General features: G+C 48.3%; 1 protein-coding gene across 1 annotated transcript in view; it reads left to right on the top strand.

Moving 5' to 3' along the window:
* The window catches only part of PDE4DIP (phosphodiesterase 4D interacting protein), a 139766-nt gene that overhangs the window by 94544 nt on the left and 22927 nt on the right, over positions 1-22295 (top strand). The window contains exons 25-33 of the mRNA XM_056844684.1: positions 174-543; positions 2153-2327; positions 5282-5398; positions 10378-10846; positions 13816-14051; positions 16517-16568; positions 18251-18480; positions 20372-20509; positions 21383-21574. Of these exons, the coding sequence (XP_056700662.1) occupies positions 174-543; positions 2153-2327; positions 5282-5398; positions 10378-10846; positions 13816-14051; positions 16517-16568; positions 18251-18480; positions 20372-20509; positions 21383-21574 (1979 nt within the window). The remainder of the gene's footprint in view (positions 1-173; positions 544-2152; positions 2328-5281; positions 5399-10377; positions 10847-13815; positions 14052-16516; positions 16569-18250; positions 18481-20371; positions 20510-21382; positions 21575-22295) is intronic.

The following is a 22295-nucleotide window of genomic DNA, read 5'->3' as shown; positions in this document are numbered from 1 at the left end:
AAGAATTGGTAGCCTAGATCCAAAACAAACCGGGATTGTTTGTTCTTAATATCAAACTGCGTAAACAGTGAAACCTGTCTCTTTTGTATGGGATGGCTGACTCCCAAACATTCCCCATTGCTTAATAAATCTAAATCCAAACTCTGAATGCTGCTCCTCATGTTCCCTCCTAGAAAGGCCCTGCTGAGCCTTTGCCTAGAGAACGCAGAGCTCAAAGAACAGATTGGAGAAGCAACGTTGTCTGAGGGATGGGAGAATGAAGATGAAAAAGAGGATGAAAAGGACCCGAGGCCGGAGTTCAGGAAGCTGCAGGAAAAGCTGAGCGCTTCAGAGACCGTGATTGGCCGCCCCAAGGAACCTCTGATGTGGAACAGCCAAGGAGGTCAAAGCATCTTCAAGCCCCATGTTGCTGCTGGCATGGCTGTGGAGACCAAAGGGCTGCAGATGGAGAAGGGACTTCTCCATCAGGGTGACCCACAATGTCATCCCTGGCAGCTCCAAGGTGTGGACTCTAGTGCAGACCACAGCTCCACAGACACCCAGGTAATTCTTGCATTAATAGGGTTGCCAATCTCCAGGTAGTTGGATAAAGATAATGGTATCAAGCTCAAAATGGTATGCAAAAGTGATATATTATTTACAAGTGCAGATGTTATACAGAAATACAAAGAATATGTAGCATAAAGCTACTCAAAGAAAGCACATACTTTTCAAAGGTAAGTACAATGACTTGTAAAATACTTTCAGAGGTAAGTACAATGACTTAATTTTTTTCTTTACAGAACGAAATAATGGAGCTTGAGAACGATGTAGGCACGCCTCTGCTGGAGTGTTTTCCGGATGCTTTAAACGCTTTCGCCATCCAAAGACAGCTTCATCAGCCGGTGGCCTTAAAATGTTGCTCCTTCTGGCAGCCATCCTGGTGCATGGAAGAATAAGACTGAATATACGAATATTGTTAAAAATAAGACTTCTGTGAAGGAGCAACATTTTAAGGCCACCGGCTGATGAAGCTGTCTTTGGATGGCGAAAGCATTTAAAGCATCCGGAAAACGCTCCAGCAGAGGCGTGCCTACGTCATTCTCAAGCTCCATTATTTCGTTCTGTAAAGAAAAATTTAAGTCATTGTACTTACCTTTGTAAGTATTTTACAAGTCATTGTACTTACCTTTGAAAATTATTTGCTTTCTTTCAGTAGTTTTAGGCTACATATTCTTTGTATTTCTGTATAACATCTGCACTTGTAAATAATATATCACTTTTGCATACCATTTTGAGCTTGATACCATTATCTTTATCCAGCTTGTCTAAAGGTATCTGTGCTTGATTTTTGCTTAACCTCCAGGTGGTAGCTGGAGATCTCCTGCTATTACAACTGATCTCCAGCCGATAGAGATCAGTTCCCCTGGAGAAAATGGCCACTTTGCCAATTGGAATCTATGGTATTGAAGTCCCTCCCCTCCCCAAACCTTGCCCTTCTTTGGCTCCGCCCTAAAAACCTCCTGCTGGTGGCAAAGAGGGACCTGGCAACCCTATGCATTAAGAACATAAGAAAAGCCATGCTGGATCAGACCAAGGCTCATCAAGTCAGGTAGTCTGTTCACACAGTGGCAAACCTGGTGCCTCTAGGAAGCCCACAAACAAGACAACTGCAGCAGTATTCTCCTGCCTGTGTCCCAAAGCACCTAATATAATAGGCATGCTCCTCTGATCCTGGAGATAATCGGTATGCATCATGATTAGTATCCATTTTGATTAGTACCATGGATAGCCCTGTCCTCCATGAACATGTCCACTCCCCTCTTAAAGCCCTCCAAGTTGGCGGCCATCACCACATCCTGGGGCAGGGAGTTCCACAAGTTAACATCAACTCAGAGTTTATGGAGGACAGCTTCCCAGCAGCTTCCAATAGACCACTGTGAGTAGTTCTGGTGTAACAATCTTCGCAGCAAAGTTAACAATTGGTGCCCGAGATACAAAATCCACAAGGGGAGAATAACTTGAGATATGGAAAGAAAGAAAAGGGAGTGGTCAGTACATTTTATGAGGTGGGTTTCCAAGACAGTGATCAGATCGGGTTTGAACAAACACTTGCTGCAAATGTGCCCCCTGTCTGTGGCTACCTATCACACCTCTGGCTTCTTCATTCCAGGTCCCCACCCTCACGAGAAGTTTCTGGCAGCAGTTTATGGAACCAGCACAGAAGCTCCACTCAGAGCTGACTCAGTGCAGGCAACAGTGCCGCGACCTGCAAGACAAACTCCTGATCTCGGAGGCTGCGGTCCGGGCTCAGATGACTCAGCTGGAACACTACCAGGCCCTGCTCAGTGAGTACTGCTACACACATAGCTGTGGGTGTTAGAGGGCTTATGTGTGTGTGTGTGTGTGTGTGTATGTTAAGTGCCGTCAAGTTGCTTCTGACTCATGGCAACCCTATGAATCAGTGTCCTCCAAAACATCCTATCCTTAACAGCCTTGCTCAGGTCTTGCAAACTGAGGGTCGTGGCTCCCTTTATAGAGTCGATCCATCTGTTGGGTCTTCCTCTTTTCCTGCTGCCCTCAACTTTTCCTAGCATGACTGACTTTTCTAGTGACTCTTGTCTTCCCATAATGTGACCAAAATACGATAGCTTCAGTTTAGTCATTTTAGCATCTAGGGTCAGTTCAGGCTTGATTTGATCTAGAACCCACTGGTTGTTGTTTTTTGGCAGTCCACGGTATCCGTAACACTCTCCTTCAACACTACATTTCAAAAGAGTCTACTTTCTTCCTATCAGCTTTCTTTATTGTCCAAATTCAAGACGAAACATTCCATGCATAAATGGCCATGTGTGTGTTTGTTAAGTGCTGTCAAGTCACTTCTGACTCATGGCGACCCTATGAATCAAAGTCCTCCAAAATGTCCTATATTTGACAGCCTTGCTCAGATCTTACAAACTGAAGGATGTGGCTTCCTTTATTGAGTCAATCCATCTCTTGTTGGGTCTTCCTCTTTTCTTGCTGCCCTCAACTTTTCCTGGCATGATTGTCTTTTCCAGCTACTCTTGTCTTCTCATAATGTGACCAAAGTACGACAGCCTCAGTTTAGTCATTTTAGCTTCTAGGGTGAGTACAGGCTTGATCTAGAACCCACTGATTTGCCTTTTTGCCAGTCCACGGTATCCGTAACACTCTCCTCCAACACCACTTTAAAGGAATCTACTTTCTTCCTATCAGCTCTCAGATGGCTGGTTGAGTACAGCTAGCTGAGTGTCGCTGTGTTGGTCCCTTTCCTCTGGCACTGGTGGCATCTCTGAGGATGGCTGATTGAGTACAGCTGCAGAGGAAAAATTGGGAGGGGGGAACTCGCCCGGCTGGGCCTCTCTACACCTTCGCTATTAGCCATGGGTATAGACCAAGCAGTAAGTTTCCTGAAGCAAAGGGTAGAAGATATTGAACGTCAAGTAGACCTGGGAAAATCTCCTTTCTTTTTATCACCAGAAAAATCCAGCCATTTAGTTATACCTGCGGTTTATCTCTCCCACTTGGAACTCAATATCTATAGGAAGGCCTACACTTTAGCCCAATGCCAAGCCCTGCCATCAGCAGTTTTAGATGGAAAATATAAGAAGATCCCAAGATCTGAAAGGCTGTGCCCCTGTAGGACAGGTGACGTAGAAACTATTGAACATGTATTGTTCAGCTGTCCATTTTATCACGGGGCTCGTATTAGACTTATTGATCCCCTGATCAGTGGATTCCCAGATAACTCGGCTGAGTTCCTGTCTAAGAAGCTTCTGATGGGGGAGATTACTCAGCTTTCACTCCCCACTGCTAAATTCTGTGCCATTGCAATTAAAATATGCAAAAATAGGGCGAAAAAAAACTGTTAAACTCTTTTATAATTTTATATTTTTAGTAATCTTAAATTGGCAAACCACTTTTGTGTCATGCACTAATTTTGTATATCTTCTTAATACCAGATTTTTTAATCAATTTTTGTAATTTGAAACAGTTTTTACAGTTTTATCAAGTTGGACAATATGATAAACTAACTTCTGGCTAGTAGAAAAGAGCAAGAGTCCAGTAGCACCTTAAAGACTAACAAAAATATTAGAATCTTTGCCCTCATATAGAATCCTAGAATCTATATGAGGGCAAAGTTGGCACCTTGGTTTGTTGCAGGCCTTGGTGCCAGAGTCCATGTTCCTGTTAAGTAGTTTATCATCATGGGTGAGAAGTTGTTTTAAGTTAGCCGGCTGTCTGTAAGCAAGAAAGAGACGCCCCCCCCCCCCCAGTGCTTCAGTGAGGGAAGTGTCACAATCCAGCATTGGTTGTAGGTCCTTAATAATACGTTGGACTGGTTTTAGTTGGGAGCTATAAGTGACAACCAGAGGTGTTCTGTTGTCATTCTCTCTGGGTTTATCTTGTAGTAAGTTGTGCCTGGGTATCATTCTGGCCTTCTCAATCATCTTTCTCACCATATCAGCAGGATATTGTAGTTGCAAAAATGTTTGCTGTAGGAACATCATCTCTAGGAACATCATCTCTGGACCCACCAATGTCAGCCATACTATCTCAGGTTCATACTCCTGCTCATCTTCTAATGTGATTTATGCCATCACATGCCAGCAATGCCCTTCCACAATCTACATTGGACAAACAGGTCAGTCTCTTAGACAAAGATTAAATGGACATAAGTCTGACATCAGAAACCACAATATTCAAAAACCAGTGGGAGAACATTTCAGCCTTCCAGGACATTCTGTTGCAGATTTAAGAGTAGCAGTTCTCTTACAAAGGAATTTCAAAGGGAGATTGGAAAGAGAAACTGCTGAATTACAGTTGATATTCAAACTAAAGTCAATGCATTTACCTGGGCTGAATAAAGACCTTGCATTCATGGCTCATTACCAATGCTGATTTCTCCACACCCATCTCTCCCCTGGACATCACAGACTCTTCTGCATTACCACACCTAATCCCATCACACCTTCTATTCACATTTACATACTGTTAACATTTACATACTAATGCTTGTCTGAATTCACTCTCCTCTACTTAAAGACAGATGGATTCACATTCTAGCTGTATCTGAAGAAGTGAGCTGCGGCTCACGAAAGCTCATACCCTGCCAGAAAATATTTTTGTTAGTCTTTAAGGTGCTACTGGACTCTTGCTCTACTGCAGACAGACTAACACGGCTACCCACTGTGAATTAACTTCTGGCTGGTCAAATAGACCGTATTAATAAACTTGACTTGACTTGGGGGGGGGGCCGTATTACTTTTCTTTACAACAGGTGAGCCAGGGGTACAGCAGGATAACAAACAGGTTCAAGTGGATCTCCAGGACCTGGGCTATGAGACCTGTGGGAAAAGTGAAAATGAAGCCGACAGGGAAGAAGCCACAAGTCCTGGTAAGGGGGCCATTTAAGGGCCATTTCACTCCTTACAATGTTTAGGTGTCTGTTTTTTAAAAAATGTAGACTTCGAATGTGGTGGGTTTTTTTTTGGCAAATTTGATATATTTATTATTATTATTTTGGATTTGTAGCCCGCTCTCTATCTCAGCCAAGGCCGGGCTCAGAGCAGCTCGCTTCAGATAAAGCCACACATACAGTAAATACAAAAGAATCGTTCCCTTGTTAAAATTAATAATTCAAACCTAAAACAGTGTAAAACTGTTAAGTCCGCGTGGGGGAACACACGAGGTCAGAGATGGAGTTCCAACAGCAACCGCTTTATTAGGTGAACGAGAACAGAACTAACTTACAGTGACCAGACCCCTGCTTATATGCCCCCCTGGCCGCCTGCGGCCACTCCCCCCCAGTCCGTGATTAGGGGGGGAAACCCCAGTAGCCAATGGGAACATACAGTTCAGGAGCCTTGGGGAACACCAAGCTGCCCAGGGTTTCCCCTGATGCAATTGCAAGGATCGTTATTCCCTTGATTCAATCACACACACCCATGCATACATAACACCCTTCCCCCCCCCAAGTCCGAGCGCCCCCCACCTAGCACACAAAGTCCTTGAGGTGGCTCGGGCGCGACCAGGCCCGCTGGGAACGGTGCGGCGCCAGAGTGGGAACCGCGGGCTGCTCTTCAGGCGCCGGATCGGCTGTGCTGTCGGGGGCAGTTCCTTCTCCCGGAGGGTACATCGCGCACCCTGGGGACTGGTCCCTGGGGTACTCAGCCTCTGATGCCGTGGCTCACTCGCTGTCTGGGCTGTCCGCAGAGGCTGGGGGTGTTGGCGTCTCCCGGGCGGCAACAGGGTTGGGCAAGTCCACCGGGCGGCATCGCAGTTGGTCTAGGTGCTGCTGCAGGACTTGCCCTTCTGGAGTGGCAACACTATACGATACCGGCCCTGTCGCCTCCTGGACTGTGGCCGGGATCCAGGCTGGGCCAGCTCTGTAGTTGCGCACATAGACCGGGTCCTCCTGCTCCAAGAACCTGGGGGCAGCAGCGGTCTCCCAGCCTGGGGGCCGGTCCGACGTCAGGTCCGGGTGTAAGAGGTTGAGCACAGGCTGGTGCCCCATGAGGAGTTCTGTGGGACTCCAACCTGTGGCTGTGCAGGGCGTGGTGTACTGGGTCAAAAGGAAGTCTGCCAGCCACTCGTCCCAGTCCCCGTAGACCAGTCGCCCCAACGAGTCCTTGGTTGTTCGCACCATTCTTTCCACCTGGCCGTTGGTGGAGGTATGGAATGGCGTGGAGGTCACATGCCGAATTAGGTTGCATGCCATAAAAGTGCGTTGTTGAGGCTCACCCCAGGACCATAGGGTGGACTCGTCCAGGAGCCGGTGCAGCAGCTCCACGACCACTGCCTTGTTGGGCAGGAAGGCGTGGTAAAAGTTCAAGAGTCCCAGGAATGCCTGGAGTTCCTGCTTGCACTTCGGTGGCAGGGCACCGTTGATGGCCTTGACTTTGGCAAGCGTCGGGTGAATTCCATCGGCGTCGATCAGGTAGCCCAGGAACTCCACTTGTGGCAGGCCCAGCTGGCACTTTTCATGCTTCACTGTGAGGCCGGCATCCCGGAAACGGCCAAGGACCAGGCGGATGTGCTCCAGCATCTCGCACTTCGTGCAACCAGCGACCAAGACGTCGTCAAAGTAAGTGACAATGCCTGGTAAGCCCTTGAGGAGATCCTCCATGAGGTTTTAGAAGATCCCCGGGGCCGAACTGACCCCAAACTACAGGCGCCTCACCTGGAATGTGCCCCAGTGCGTGACGTTTGTTTGGGCATCCACAGACTCCACATCGACCGGTAGCTGCTGGTAAGTCTGGGCAAGGTTGAGCTTAGCGAAAACTCTGCCCCCAGCGAGGGAAGCCAGGAGATGGCTCACGACGGGCACCGGGTAGGTGTGCTTCTGGAGGGCCTTGTTGATGGTGCATTTGTAGTCCACGCAGATCTGGACCTCGCCGTTGGCCTTAAGCGGCGTGACAATCGGTGTCTCCCATCTAGCGTTTGGGATGGCCTCCAGGACACCCTGCACAATGAGGCGATCCAGCTTCGCGTTGATCTTGTCCTTGAGAGCGAAGGGAACCCGGCAAGGCTTGAGACGGATGGGTGCGATGGACGAGTCGAGTTGAAGCCAGACAGGTGGACCCTTATAGCATCCCAGGGGAGCATTCCACACATCCTCGAACTCTCCCCAGATGGACCCGAGGTGAGCCTGGTCGATGTGCCTCACTCTGACCAGGTGGATTCCTAGGGGCTGGAACCATTCAAGACCAAGGAGACTGGCCCGCTGCCCCTCAATGACAACGAGCCGGAGCTTCTGCGCGAACTGCTTGTGGCGGACATGGATGGTGGCGATGCCCCAGACCGGCACCCTACGCTTTTGGAAGTCCGTGAGGATGAGCCCGGTCTTCTGGAGCTTGGGGAGTGTTGCTTGTGCACACGGCCGACTGAAGGTGTCGGCCGAGACTATGGAGAGTGCGGAACCTGAGTCAACTTCCATCTCACACGGGGTACCCTGGATCAGGATGGTGATGTGGACCTTCTCCATAACATGAATCTCTGGATGCTGTGGTGGGGGAAGTTGCGGCAGCGGCATGGTGGCACGGGGTCCTCGTCGAACACCGCGTGGGCGGGCTGGGTGGCGCCATCTTTCTTCCCAGGAGCTGACGGGGAGTCCCTTTTCTTCACAGTGCAGCAAACCCTGGCAATGTGGCTCACCCGGCCGCAAGCCCTGCACTCAGCGTCACGAAAACGGCATGTACGGCAGTCGTTCAAATCTCCACAGCTAGTGCACGGCCTGCCCGCTGGACCCCACTGCTGTGGGGCCCTGGCGGACATCTTGTGGGCTTCCTCTTCCTTGTCCCCCTCGCAGGCGTCCTCGTAGTGGACAGGAGCTGCAGCACGAGATGGCGATGCAGTCCCCCGGTCCCTGATGCGGTCTGCCTTCGCCAACGCTTCGGCAGCCTTGGCTTCCTCGACAGTCGCCGCAAGCGAGACCTCCTTCTTTGCCACGAGGCGGCAGGGCACCTTTTCGCTCAGCAGGCCAAAAATGAGCCGGTCCCAGAGGGTGCCGTCGAGGTCCAGAAAGTTGCAGAACCTCGCAGTCTGATGGAGAGCCGCGACATAAGCGGACACGGTCTCCCCAGGCTCCTGGTACCTCAGATGGAATTCCAGACGCTGGGCGAGCTGCATGGGCTGGGGGACAAAGTGGTTCCCCAGCGATGCCATGATGTCGGCGAACAGAGTCTCGCTCAACTTCGCGGGGGCCAGCAGGGTTTGCTCCAGCTGGAAGGTCCGAGGGCCACAAACTCTGAGGAAGAGCGAGCTTTTCTTGCTGGCGTCAGTGATGTCGTTTGCATCCAAGCAGAAGCCAAGGCGGTCGGCGTAGCTCTCCCACTCACAGGGGTGAGTCGGATCGAATGCCTCCATGGAGCCCTTGGTGGCCATTGTGCGGCATGTCGCATCTCCCTCGTGTGTCGTAGTGATTCAGCAAGGCAAGCTGGGCTGTCTACCGGCCACAGTGATTTCAGCAGGATTCAAAAGCGATTTCAGCAGGACAGCCGGACTGCCTACCGGCCTTCGTCGCCACTGTTAAGTCTGCGTGGGGGAACACGCAAGGTCAGAGACGGAGTTCCAACAGCAACCGCTTTATTAGGTGAAAGAGAACAGAACTAACTTACAGTGACCAGACCCCCTGGCTGCCTGCAGCCACTCCGCCTCAGTCCGTGATTGGGAGGGGGGAAACCCCAGTAGCCAATGGGAACATACAGTTCAGGAGCCTTGCTGCCCAGGGTTTCCCCTGATGCAATTACAAGGATGGTTATTGCCTTGATTCAGTCACACACAACCATGCATACATAACAACAAGGATTGTTATTCCCTTGATTCAATCACACACACCCATGTATACATAACAAAAACAATTTCTAAAATGATGGCGTTCAACTGTCTGCACATAGTGCCAAGAACCAGCCTAGGGGGTAGGATTGCCAACCTCCAGGTACTAGCTGGAGATCTCCTGCTATTACAACTGATCTCCAGCCGATAGAGATCAGTTTACCTGGAGAAAATGGCCACTTTGGCAATTGGACTCTATGGCATTGAAGTCCCTCCCCTCCCCAAACCCTCCCCTCCTCAAGCTCCGCCCTCATAATCTCTTGCCGGTGGCGAAGGGGGACCTGGAAACCCTACTAGGGGGTAGGGTTGTCAACCTCCAGGTTGTAGCTGGATATCTCCTGCTGTTATAACTGATCTCCAGCCAGTAGAGATCAGTTCCCCTGGAAAAAATGGCCGCTTTGGCAATTGGACTCTATCGCATTGAAGTCCCTCCCAAATCCCAAATTTATTTATATCCCGCCCTCTATCCTGGCTAAGGTCTGGCTCAGGGCAAACAACAACAATACATCACAAATACAATAATACATTAAATCCATACAATATTAATTAAAAGCAGCAAGTCTAGTTAAAACAATTTAAAATCAAAACAGATGGCGCTTAAAAATTTCTTGCATCCAGGATCTTGGAAGAACAGCCAGGCTCTCCCACTCAGATGGTAAACAGTAAAGAATTAAACATAAATGTATATGTGTGTAACAGCCCCATGGCGCAGAGTGGTAAGCTGCAGTACTGCAGTCAAAAGCTCTGCTCACAACCCGAGTTCGATCCTGATGGAAGTCAGTTTCAGGTAGCCAGCTCAAGGTTGACTCAGCCTTCCATCCTTCCGAGGTCGGTAAAATGAGTACCCAGCTTGCTAGAGGTAAAGTGTAGACGACTGGGGAAGGCAATGGCAAACCACCCTGTAAACATAGTCTGCCTAGTAGACGTCAGGATGTGACGTCACCCCATGGGTCAGTAATGATCCGGTGCTTGCACAGGGGACTACCTTTACCTTTATATATGTGTATAAGTATGTATGTATTTTTCCTCAATTATACCTAGAATGTGAAGAGGACGATGTCTTCAATGAGAATCCAGAGTCTTGGAAGAAGTTACTGGGCTCCCCTCCAAAGAAGCTCGCGAAGCAGGAAGCATTCCTAGGAGGCAACCAATACAGCGATGGTTCCATCCTCCCCTTGCATGTCCAGGGCCTCAAGACCCAACCGAAGAGCTCCAGCCGATCCATCCAGAACCCACTGAGTCATGGACGCTCCTTGTCCACCACCAGCGACTATGCCTCTGGGGCTGAGCACTCGCTGAAAATGAAGCAGGACTACATCCTCAGGAGTTCCCCATCCCACAGCATGACGGATGAAGACGAAGGGTGGCATTCTGACAGCTTAGGGTCCCTCTGTCCCCAAAGCCTTCAGTCCAGCAAAGACCTGGCCAGGCTTTTCCAGAGAGTGTCCCTGCTCGAAGCCCACCTAGATGACACCAAGACAGAGGAGATAAAGCAGACCTCATCCATGGGGTAGGAATGGGAGTCGGATTTCCTAGGAGGGGCAGAGATGAGGATTATGATGAGGAGAGCCAGCATGGTGTAGTGGTTAAGGGCGGTGGTTTGGAGCGGTGGAGTCTGATCTGGAGAACCGGGTTTGATTCCCCCCTCCTCCACATGAGCGGCAGAGGCTAATCTGGTGAACTGGATTTGTTTCCCCACTCCTACACACGAAGCTAGCTGGGTGACCTTGGGCTAGTCACACTTTCTCAGCCCCACCTACCTCACAGGGTGTCTGTTGTGGGGAGGGGAAGGCGGTTTGTGTCTCCCTTAAGTGGTAGAGAAAGTTGACATATAAAAACCAACTCTTCTTCTTATTATTATTATTATTATTAATTTGTTTATTTATTCAATTTCTAGCCCGCTCTCAATCCCTAACCAAGGCCAGGCTCAGGGCGGGTTACAACCGATTACATTACGCTACAGTAAGGGATAAAACTAAGGTTGCCAACCTCCAGGTAGTATTGGAAATCACATGGCAAAAAAACTTACAAGGAGTTGTAAAGCATCAATAGATCAATTGTCCAGTTCTTTTTCTAGATTTTCTTTGAATTTATTAATTTCAAGGTTTATGTTGGAAACCTCATGATTGGCTTGCTCAACAATCAGGAGCATAAGGTCGGTCGAGCATTTATTGAGAATGGCAATCCATCTCTTCTTGAATTTCTCGTCTGATCTAAAGAGAGTGGGAGCCCTATTTATCCTCAACCCTCTGGGAATCATTTTCTGTTTTAGGTAATCAGCCAACGAAACTGAGTGCATCTCACTCCTAATTTTCTTCTTAGAAAAATTCATCAATTGCTCATAGCTATCTGTTTTAGGAGTAACTGTATCTCGCAATGTAGGTTGATTGCTAATGATATGATCCAGGTCTATTGATCTATTGATGCTTTACAATTCCTTGTAAGTTTTTTCTGGTACTTATGAGCACCCACACATTTTTACAGAACAAAAGTTCTGAGGAATTTGTCTTTGTGGACTGCCAATGACGAAAAAGCGGTTGCGAAATAGGATACTTACCGGAGACCTATTTTGGCTTTCACCACACAGCGTCTAGGACCTTTGAGTCATATGGACTGTTGATGCAACTCCAGATGGATTCTATACATGTATAATTATGTATTTGCATCAATTGGATTTTGTTTTTTATGTGTTTGTGCTTGTGCTTACATTATACTCCTTGTAACAGCATATTTGTGTCTGTATTTTTGCCATAAGTGCCTGTGATTTCCAATAGCCACATTTGGGGCACTTGTCTTTGCTTTGATTGCTTAACCTCCAGGTACTAGCTGGAGATCTCCTGCTATTACAACTGATCTCCAGCTGACAGAGATCAGTTCCCCTGGAGAAAATGGCCGCTTTGGCAATTGTACCCTATCTGTCTTGCAGGCCCTGTGGAACTCTTTGAGGTCCCGCAGGGCCATGATGTTATTAGGGAGATAATTCCACCAGGTTGGGGGCAGGGCTGAAAAGGCCCTGGCCCTTGTCGAGGACAGCTGCACACTCCTAGGGCCAGGGATCACCAGCAGATTAGAATTAGCAGGACATAATATTCTATGGGGGGCTATACCAGGAGAGGATGGTCCTAGGGTTGCCAGGTCCTCTTCCCACTGGCAGGAGGTTTTTTGGGCAAAGCCTGAGGAGGGAGCAGTTTGGGGAGGGGAGGGACTTCAATACCATACATTCCAATTGCCAAAGCGGCCATTTTCTCCAGATGAACTGATCGCTATCAGCTGGAGATCAGTTGTAACAGTGGGAGATTTCCAGCTAGTACCTGGAGGTTGGCAACCCTAGTTGGTCCACTGGGCCTGGTGGCCATTGGCATTGGCTCCTGTACAGTCTTACATGACTTGCAAAACACCCACCAAGGATTTCTCCTATTATGTGTCCCTCGCTACCTGCCCCAGGAGTGTCACCACAAGCCTTTTCCCAACCCAGTGAGGCGTAGGAGGCAGAGCTTATGATGGGCTTGGTTAAAACTGTTGAGCAATTCTGTCTTCTGGGTGGTTGTAAGCAGAGTTGGTGCCAGCATACTAAATCCCGGCTCTTTCCGCATGAGTTTGAACAAAAGATCACACCATGTGAAATGCGAGTGGTGAAGTTGAGTTGCCACCCTCTGGGTGGTACTACAAAATTATCAGCACATATGACCCAAAACAAGTGCTTTTCAATGTAGTTATATCCTGTAAGCATATAACATACAAACTTGCAATCTGCAATTGCTCATGCATTCTGGGATGCCAGTTGTTTATGCACAATTATCAAACATACAATGTTTTGCATACATAAAATTGAATATTCCATCAAAACAGATATTGCACCATTTGATTTTGTCTGTAGCAGTCAGAATGACAATGGAATCCAAGGTTTAAACAGAGATGGGCTTCCGGTATTGTCCCATTTCGCTTTGCTGCTTCGTCAATCTTGGAAATTCATTATGCCAGTTGAATAGGTGCTCTTCCCTGCTTCACGAGGAGTGTACCTCTTGCTTGCTTTGTGTAGCTTCATCTCACCCTCTGGTTGGTGGCTGGAGATCTCCTGGGATTGCAACTGATCTGCAAGCAATAGCTATCTGTTCACCTGGAGGAAATGGCCACTTTGGAAGGTGGACTTTAAGGCATTATACCCCACTGAAGTAGGGTTGCCAGGTGCCTCTTCGCCACTGGCAGGAGGTTTTTGGGGTAGAGCCTGCGAGGAGTGGGGTTTGGGGAGGGAAGGGACTTCAATGTCATAGAGACCAATTGCCAAAGCAGCCATTTTCTCCAGGTGAACGGATCTCTATAGGCTGGATATGGGACATCTCTGGGTCTGTTTTGCTGTGCTGTAGGGACTGGGACAAGGAAAAGCCTTTGCTCCTCACGTGTTCATCGTATGGGAGACTGGGCCTCTGGATAGTTAAGGCGACTTCCCCCCCCCCTTCTCTCCCCCTTAACTGACTCCAGGAAATACGATTCATTGGTCCAAGCTCAGGCTCGGGAACTCTCCCATCTGCGTCAGACAATCCGCGAGGGACAAGGGGTGAGCCGCATGCTGAGCCAGCACTTCAGGGACGCCATCAAGTCCTTTGAGGAGATCCTGCGAGGCACCGACATCGATTACTTCCTGGGACAGAGCTTCCGCGAGCATCTGGCACAAGGGAACCAGTTGGCAGGACGACTGGCCCGGAAACTGAGCAGCTGTGAGTTCATCGGGCACTTAACGATATTTAAGTTGGAAGAGGTATCATTTCCTTTATTCCATTCTTTATGCTTGTGGACCAACAGGTCTTAAGCAAAACAAATTAAATACATAAATAACCATACATACAAAAATATAATATCTAAACAGTACAGTTAAAAAGAGGTACCATTAAAAACATAGATACAAATTTTGCCACAGCGAGGGTTATGTTTGGGTCAGTATCAGCCAATAACTTTGCAACTATCTCTTGCTTTAGGGCAGGTCCCCACTTCTGAATGTATATTGTGATCCATTCGTCTCTGCCAAGATCATGCTTTTTACAATCTACAAAAAAAAAAAAAAAAAAAAGCCAAACAGTATCTAAACTCCCTGATCCGCAATCACAAAGTTGCTTGGAAAAGGGGACCCTTGAAAATCTGCATTTAATCAGGCAGTGCATTTAATCTGGCCTTGGAAAAAAGCTCTCTGTATTTGGGGACAGTTACAGTAGGCAGGTAGAACAGGGGTGGGGAATGTCAGGCCCGGGGGCCGTTTAAGGCCCGCAAAATCATTTGGTCTGGCCCTTTGTGGGTCCTGGCAGATCTCTAGCTCAGAAGGATCTAAGACTGGTGATCGGCCCCCTCCCACAGACAGGAATAGCCTCTATTCAAGGCGGATGTGAGTTTGTTTTGCCGAGAAAAGGAACCTTTCCCCCCCTTGCAGAAGAGTCATTAGCTATGGAGCTGATAGGACCACCCAAGCAACTGTGTTAACCCTTTCCCACCCGGGCCATGGAGAAGCATATTCCCTCTGTACTACAAGAGGGCTGACGCCGGGCTGGTGCAACGACCATCCTGTGCCACCAGGTGGGCGAGTGCGCCACTGGTTGGATGCCTGCCTGCTTGCCCGTGCCGGGGATGGGGGGGTCATCTGGGGCAGCTGCCTGCTTGGGGCTTGGTCGGCTAATTTTTAAGTTGATAATTTTGTATGGCCCGTGAATGATGTTATAAATATCCAAATGGCCCTTGGTGGAAAAAAGGTTCCCCACCCCTGAGGTAGAATCTTTGCAATGGGGAGGCCCAGATAGTAAAAGGAGCATACGTGCATGCTCTGCAGCCAGTGCTCCATTTGTCAAGTTGCAACACTCTAGATCTAACTAATTTACACGCAGAGGGATATTCCATTTGCTTTAAAACCTCAAGGGGCAGATTTAATCAATCTTTATTAAAAACAGTCATAGACCAGCACAGCACGATTTACCATTAAAACCCTTAGTGTTACGCTCTACCCACAGGTTAATTACAAATAGTAAAAGAAGTTGTTTGGACTCTTTGCAAACTATATAAACTACCCATTAAAATTATTGTCACACCGGTGTTCTCAGCAGCGTCTGGCTGGTTCTACAGGCCGCTGCACAAAACTTAGCAGTTCCTACTGTAACCTGTGGATTTGCGTCAATGAGCAGCATTTTAGTTTGCTCCTGACCTGAATGGCTAGAATGCCGACTAAGCCAGGGGGAGATAAACTTAGAACGACCCTTTTGGTATAATGGACAGCGTAGTAGGACATGCTCTGTTGTTTCAAAGGGGCAGGTTCAGTCTCTGCAATCTATCCTAAATTGGGAGAGTTTTGTGGAGGTTTGCTGAGCCTTGAAAATGGGTGTGACCTTGAAGCTTATGTGTCCTCTTTCCCCTACAGTGCTTTCACCACTGATTATTAGGCTTCCACCGATTATTAGGCTTCCTGCCTCCCCTCCAGCAACCTGTTTATCATAGCGTCATGCCCATGCAGCCAGCTGGGTGACCTTGGGCTAGTCACCGTTCTCTCAGAACTCTCTCAGCCTCACCTACCTCACGAGGTGTCTGTTGTGGGGAGAGGAAGAAAAGGAGGTTGTAAGCCGGTTTGATTCTCCTTTTAAAAGGTAGAGAATGTCAGCATATAAAAACCAACTCTTCTTCTTCTAAAGAATGTTTTATTTACCAAAAGCTGGTTGTGGCCCATCTTGAAACTAGGCTTCTCAGAAGCACTTTCGAGAGTGGCTGTGGAGAACAACCTAAAACCATGTAGGCAGGTAACTTCAAAATAAATTTGTGTGTGTAAAGTGCCGTCAAGTCGCAGCTGACTTATGGCGACCCCTTTTGGGGTTTTCATGGCAAGAGACTAACAGAGGAGGTTTGCCAGTGCCTTCCTCTGCACAGCATCCCTGGACTTCCTTGGTGGTCTCCCATCCAAATACTAACCAGGGCTGACCCTGCTTAGCCTCTGAGATCTGATAAGATCAGGCTAGCCTGGGCCATCCAGGTTTGGGTGAGGCTAGTTTGGTAAGGCAACTCACATTTCCCTCATGCGTTCCTTTCCTATGCTACCACCCCATATTAAAAAGAAAGAGATAGGGAAACATCTTTATACTGTGGGACTGGGGTACCCTGTGGCAGGAAGACCGATGTAACCAACTGACTGACTTTCTCTGAATTCTGTTTTCAGGGAGTGGTCTAAACCTGGAGGACAAATCTGGTCACGAACTGCTTGCCCTGAGGTAATGAAAGCCGGTTCCCTGTTGCTGGTTTCTTCTGCTTTTACCTGCTTCCATTTCAGTGCCCATCTAGGGGAGGGGGTAAAACTCTCTACTTTACTGTTTCTTACATGTTGCTTTACTGTTTACTGTTTCTTACATGGGCATGTCTGCCCAGACTGCTTTGTCATTTCTCTGGCAGAGGGTCTGGTATAGCTCAGGAGATATCAATCTCCCTTTTTAAAGAGAGAGCCCTTTTTAACCAGGGTTATTCAAGCCTTGTTAAAGAGTAGGGTTGCCAGGTCCCCCCTCACCTCCGGTGGGAGGTTTCTGTGCTGATCTTGTGTGTGTGTGTGCCCCCCGACGCAGCACTTCCGGTTTACAACCAGAAGTGCCGCCTCGCAAGGAGCCTTAGACCACTCAAACACAGCGACCCTTTACTCTTAGTTTGAGTGGTCTAAGGCTCCTCGCAAGGAGGCACTTCCGGTTGTAAACCAGTTGTAAACTGGAAGTGCCGCGTTGGTGCGCGTGTGCACGATTGCCCGCCGGCCCTCAGTTGGCCGGCAGGCAGAGGGGCACATTACCAGGGGTTTGCCCGCCACCAGCGGGCACCTGGCAACCCTATTAAAGAGCCCTTTTTAACCAGGGCTCTTCAATCCAGCAAAGATCAGATTATGCTCTCTTTGATCATCATGTAGAGGCAGGGCCTGCTGAACATCTCAGGCCAGATCAGAGCTCGTCTGTGTGGCCTTGTGAATACAACAATGATAGTTGTCCTCTTCAAGAAGGGTGCTCAATTACAACTAATAATGAAGCTCAAGACAATGCATTCTCCTGGACTGAATAGAGATCTGGGATTTCTGTCTCATTACCAATGCTAATTTCTTCACACCTACTACCCCTCTGCCTACTACCCTCACAACTGCTAATGTTATTTCCTTGCTTTTGACATTTACATTGCCATTGTGTGTCTAATTCACTCGTCTCTACTTAAGGATAGATGGAATCACATTCTAGCTGTATCTGAAGAAGGAGGTGTGGCTCACCAAAGCTCATGCTCTGCCAGAAATTTTGTTAGTCTTTAAGGTGCTACTGGTCACTTGCTCTTTTCTACTCTTCAAGAAGAGTTCAAGATATAAGCAGGATCTGTGAGACAGTTGGCTCTGAGAGCTAGGGCTGTTGGGGGAAAAAATTCGGGAAAATTTGGGTTCGGGTTTAAATGACCTTTTTATTCAGGAAAACCCAAATGCCGAATTCCCCTATAGGTGGGAATTCGGCTTTAAATTCGGGATTCCTGAATAATTCGGCCATTTAAACCCATTAAAGGCATTGAAACAGATTTCAAAGCATTCCTATGGGGGAATGGGGGTGACCCCTTCCAGACCCCATAACGTCAGGCCTCCTGACCCAATCTTCACCAAACTTGGGGATTCTTGCAAGGAGAGTCCTTTCAAGATACCCTGAAAATTTGGGACCTCTACCTGCAAAATGCTCCCCCAGGAGCTGTGCAAAAAGAACCTCCCAATGCTTCTCAATGGTGGGGGGAAAAGTAGCCAGCTGAATTGCAGTGACCCAAATCACATGGCTAGGTGAGAGTAAAAAATAAGCAGAACAGACAAGCTGGGATGATGTGGGTACTGAGAGTTGGAGGAGGAACATATGGGTGCCGGGCTCCTCAAGAGCTCCCAAGCTTTCTCTCTACCCAGGTTGAGCAAGAAGCTCCAAGAGAAGGACCAATTCATCAAGACCTTCCAGGCCAAGCTTCAAGGGCACTCAGCCACCCCTTCCCGTAGCCACACCATATCCGAGCCGCCCAGTTCTGGCAGCAGTACTTCCTTCCTCTCTGATGGCACGGAGGGTTGCTCCGACATGGAAGATGTTGGCGAGTGCCAGGACAACCCCAGGAAAGGCCAGCCCTACAGACACCTAAATGCAGGTACCTTCCATGGAGATCCGTACAAGAATGGTTTTCCTCTGGGCAAGGTGGTCCAGAGGGAGGAATGACGCCAAGCACAATGAACTCTGTTGCCTTATGATGGGATTACCCAGTGGAGACAAGAATATCCAGTTGGAAATCTGGAATTTCCTCAGTGGCTAAAAGTGGCTCAAAGGTTCACGACTGGCATGACAAAATAGATGAAGCCTTCCCAAGTATGTTCAGGTTGTCTCTTTGTGGGCATGTACCCATTGTGGGGTGTGTGTGTTTTGGGCACTGACATTCCTTGAGGGACTCTGTGTGGCTGTGACCCTCCACCAGGGTCACTGAACAGGGTTGCCGGGTGCCTCTTTGCCACCGGTGGGAGGTTTTTTGGGTGGAGCCTGAGGGGAGGGACTTCAATGCCATAGAGCCCAATGGCCAAAGCGGCCATTTTCTCCAGATGAACTGATCTCTATCGGCTGGAGATCAGTTGTAACGGCAGGAGATCTCCAGCTAGTACCTGGAGGTTGTCAACCCTATCCTCTGGAGCACAATGTAACTATTTAAATGTTAGAGTGTGAATGGGAATAGATCTGTGTCTGCAGAAAAAAGAATTACCGGTATGTGTACTGTAAAGATATTTGTTACCCCCTCAGGGAAGGGTCAATGTAATCTGTTTGATTTGTTTTTCACTTTTTTGCCCTTTTCAATTGTATCGCTGAAACCCTTATTTCCCTCTTTCCCCCCTGTATTCCCCCTATATGGAAAAAAATAAAACTAATATTTAAAAAAAGTTGTAATGGCAGGAGATCTCCAGCTAGTACCTGGAGATTGGCAACCCTATAACTGAAGGGCTTCATGAAGTTCTTTCTTGGGTTCCCCCCCCCTTCTCTTGCTTGTTGTGGGGTAAGGAGGATGCTTGGGGGTCCTTTAAAAATTATACAGAATTTGTCTCTAGACAGCTGTATGCCCTTACTGGAGAGAAAAAATTAAGAATGGGGGGGGGGGAGGCCATGTGCTGGGGATTGAACAAACCTCTTCACACAGGATTGTGGCTTGAGTCAATGAGGAAGGCATCTGTCACCCTGTGGGTATGGCATGTCGTGTGCTGTGGTCCTTGGCCCTGAGACAGGCATGAATTCTGTGTGATCACTGCCCAAATTGTTTTGTACAGCGAGCAGAGGCTGTGAATTTTCTTCACACATGAAGATCTTCTCTGAACGAAAAAGGACAGGAAGGAAGCTGATCACACACCCCATGTCCATATTCTCTTCCCCCATACTTATATTATTCATGTCCATTTCTCAGCCCCTACACTGTTGTTACTAAGAACCCCGTGGCACAGAGTGGTAAGCTGCAGTACTGCAGTCCAAGCTCTGCTCATGACCTGAGTTCGATCCCAACAGAAGTTGGTTTCAGGTAGCCGGCTCAAGGTTGACTCAGCCTTCCATCCTTCCAAGGTCGGTACAATGAGGACCCAGCTTGCTGGGGGTAAAGGGAAGATCACTGGGGAAGGCAATCGTAAACATAGGGCAAAAATGCATGGGAGGATTTGCCTTGGATTTGCCACTCTTTAGATGCACATTTTTCCCATCTGAAATCTCAAAACTCTGCATGGGAACTTATTTTTGAGTTTTGAGAATTTGGCTGGGAAAATGTGCATTTAGAAAGCAGCAAATCCAAGACAAAACCTCCCATGCGTTTTCGCCCATAGTCTGTAAACGTTGGGATGTGATGTCACCCCATGGGTCAGGAATGAGCCAGTGCTTGCACAGGGGACTACCTTTACCTTTACACTGCTGTCATGAAGAACTTGTATTGAATAATAACCCCCCTCTTTGGGCTTGGATGCCTTGTTGCCACTTTTCTGGGAATGCAGGTATTTATCTTCTGTTTCTGTGGCTTGTAGATCTTGGGAACCATTTGGAGAAAGCTTCTGCTCCACCCTCCAATCCAGCTCCCACTGCTCGGCCAGAATCAGTTCAAAAGAATGTCTCTCTGCCCAATTCCCTGCATCCTCCACAGATTCCAGGCCAGGCTTCCGCAGGTATGGACAGCTTTACTGTGGATGGAGATGGGCGGGCGGAAGGAAGGAACCTCATGGTGTTGAACCCCTCTCCTTTCCTCCCACTTTCTCTTTCATTCAATGTGCTTTTTATTTATAAAGTATGTGGCATTTATTTTTAAAAGTTATGCAGATCAGCATACTAACAGCAGAGTTCCAAAGCAAAGTTGCAGCCTTCTAAGCCCATTGAAATCAATGGCACTGAAAGTAGACAAATGAACAGAAAGTAGACAAAACTACATCGCAAGAAGGCTATTTGGAAAGGAACAGAGTCTGTAATAAAAATACCTCTTTCATGAAGCTAGTCCTCCCAGTTCGGGAGGTCTTCCTGTCTGGCTCTGTCCCACAAGCTGTAGCTGCTGAGGAGGAGGAGGAGGAGAAGAAATGTTGGTTTTTATATGCTGATTTCTCTGCCTTTTAAGGAGAATCAAACCGGTTTACAATCTCCTTCCCTTCCTCTCCCCACAACACGCACCTTGTGAGGTAGGTGGGGCTGAGAGAGTTCAGAGAGAACTGTGACTGGCCCAAGGTCACCCAGCTGGCTTCATGTGGAGGAGTGGAGAATCCAGCCTGGTTCTCCAGATTAGAGTCCGCCGCTCATGTGGAGGATTCAGGAATCCAACCCGGTTCTCCAGATTAGAGTTTGCCGCTCATGTGGAAGAGAGGGGAATCAACCCCAGTTCTCCAGATTAGAGTCTGCCACTCATGTGGATGAGTGGGGAATCAAACCTGGTTCTTCAGATTAGAGTCCATTGCTCTTAACCATTATACCACACTGGCTCGGCCCCTGCATCAGGATGTCATCGACTTATGTTGCCATCTCCTGTCTTCCCTTCCCACCCTTTCTGTATCTAGGTTTCCACCCTGAGTCCTTATCCAAACCACCTAGCTACCCATTGGCTCCCTTTGCCTCAGGGTCTGGCTCCTTCCTGCCTTTGGGTTATCCACCGGCCACTGCACCGCTCCTTGGCTGCTGTGGAACGCCGGGCTTCTCATTGGCCAACGCACAACAGGAGTTGCAGATGCTGCAGAGGCAGCTGGGAGAAAGTGAGCACTTTGGCCTTGATGTTGTTTCCCCCTACGCATTCCCAAACCCTTTGGCATGTAGCTTTGCATGGCTTGAAGAACAGCGTCTTCACCCCTGTGCAGACCAAAGACACGTGGCACTTTCCAGGATAGCACTGATGACTTCCAGAGCTAGATCTACGTACAAGCTAAGAGCCTCATTTTAAGGTCTTTTATGCATGGGCACGTTGACTTACTTTCTCCGCCAGTCCGACTTGGTTTTTCATTAGGGTTATGCATGGGTTTTCTGTCCCTTAGAGATGACCTCGCGCCCAGCCTGCTCAATGTCTGGGTCTTTCTGATCTTGTCGTAATGCGATTCTTCAATCTCCCCTGAGGTCAGCCCGGGTCAAATTGTCCCCATTTCCATGCATAAGCCAAAACGTACGAGAGGGGAGCTGGGTGTGCGTGTGATGTTTTTCTCATAGTAAGCACTACAGCCAATTACAAAGCAGTGTTTTCAAGGGGCAGGGACTCAGATGCTTCCAGATTTCTGCTGGTGATTCTGTAGTACTCCAGAAACCCCAGGACTTTCTCCAGGGTAAACAACAACATGCATAGCATTTTTTAGGATTCAGAAGAGAAAAGTGTAGGTCAAGAGAGCCTTGGACCCCAGGTAAAACTCCCATGCATAAAAGATCTAAGAGGGGTGTCTAAATAAAAACAACAACCCCAAAGCGTCTTTGATAATACATTGGGGCCTC

This window comes from Euleptes europaea, chromosome 2 (assembly GCF_029931775.1).
Source record: "Euleptes europaea isolate rEulEur1 chromosome 2, rEulEur1.hap1, whole genome shotgun sequence".
NCBI lineage: Eukaryota > Metazoa > Chordata > Lepidosauria > Squamata > Sphaerodactylidae > Euleptes > Euleptes europaea.
Note: the sequence above shows the minus strand (reverse complement) of the source record. Positions and strands in the feature narration are given on the sequence as shown.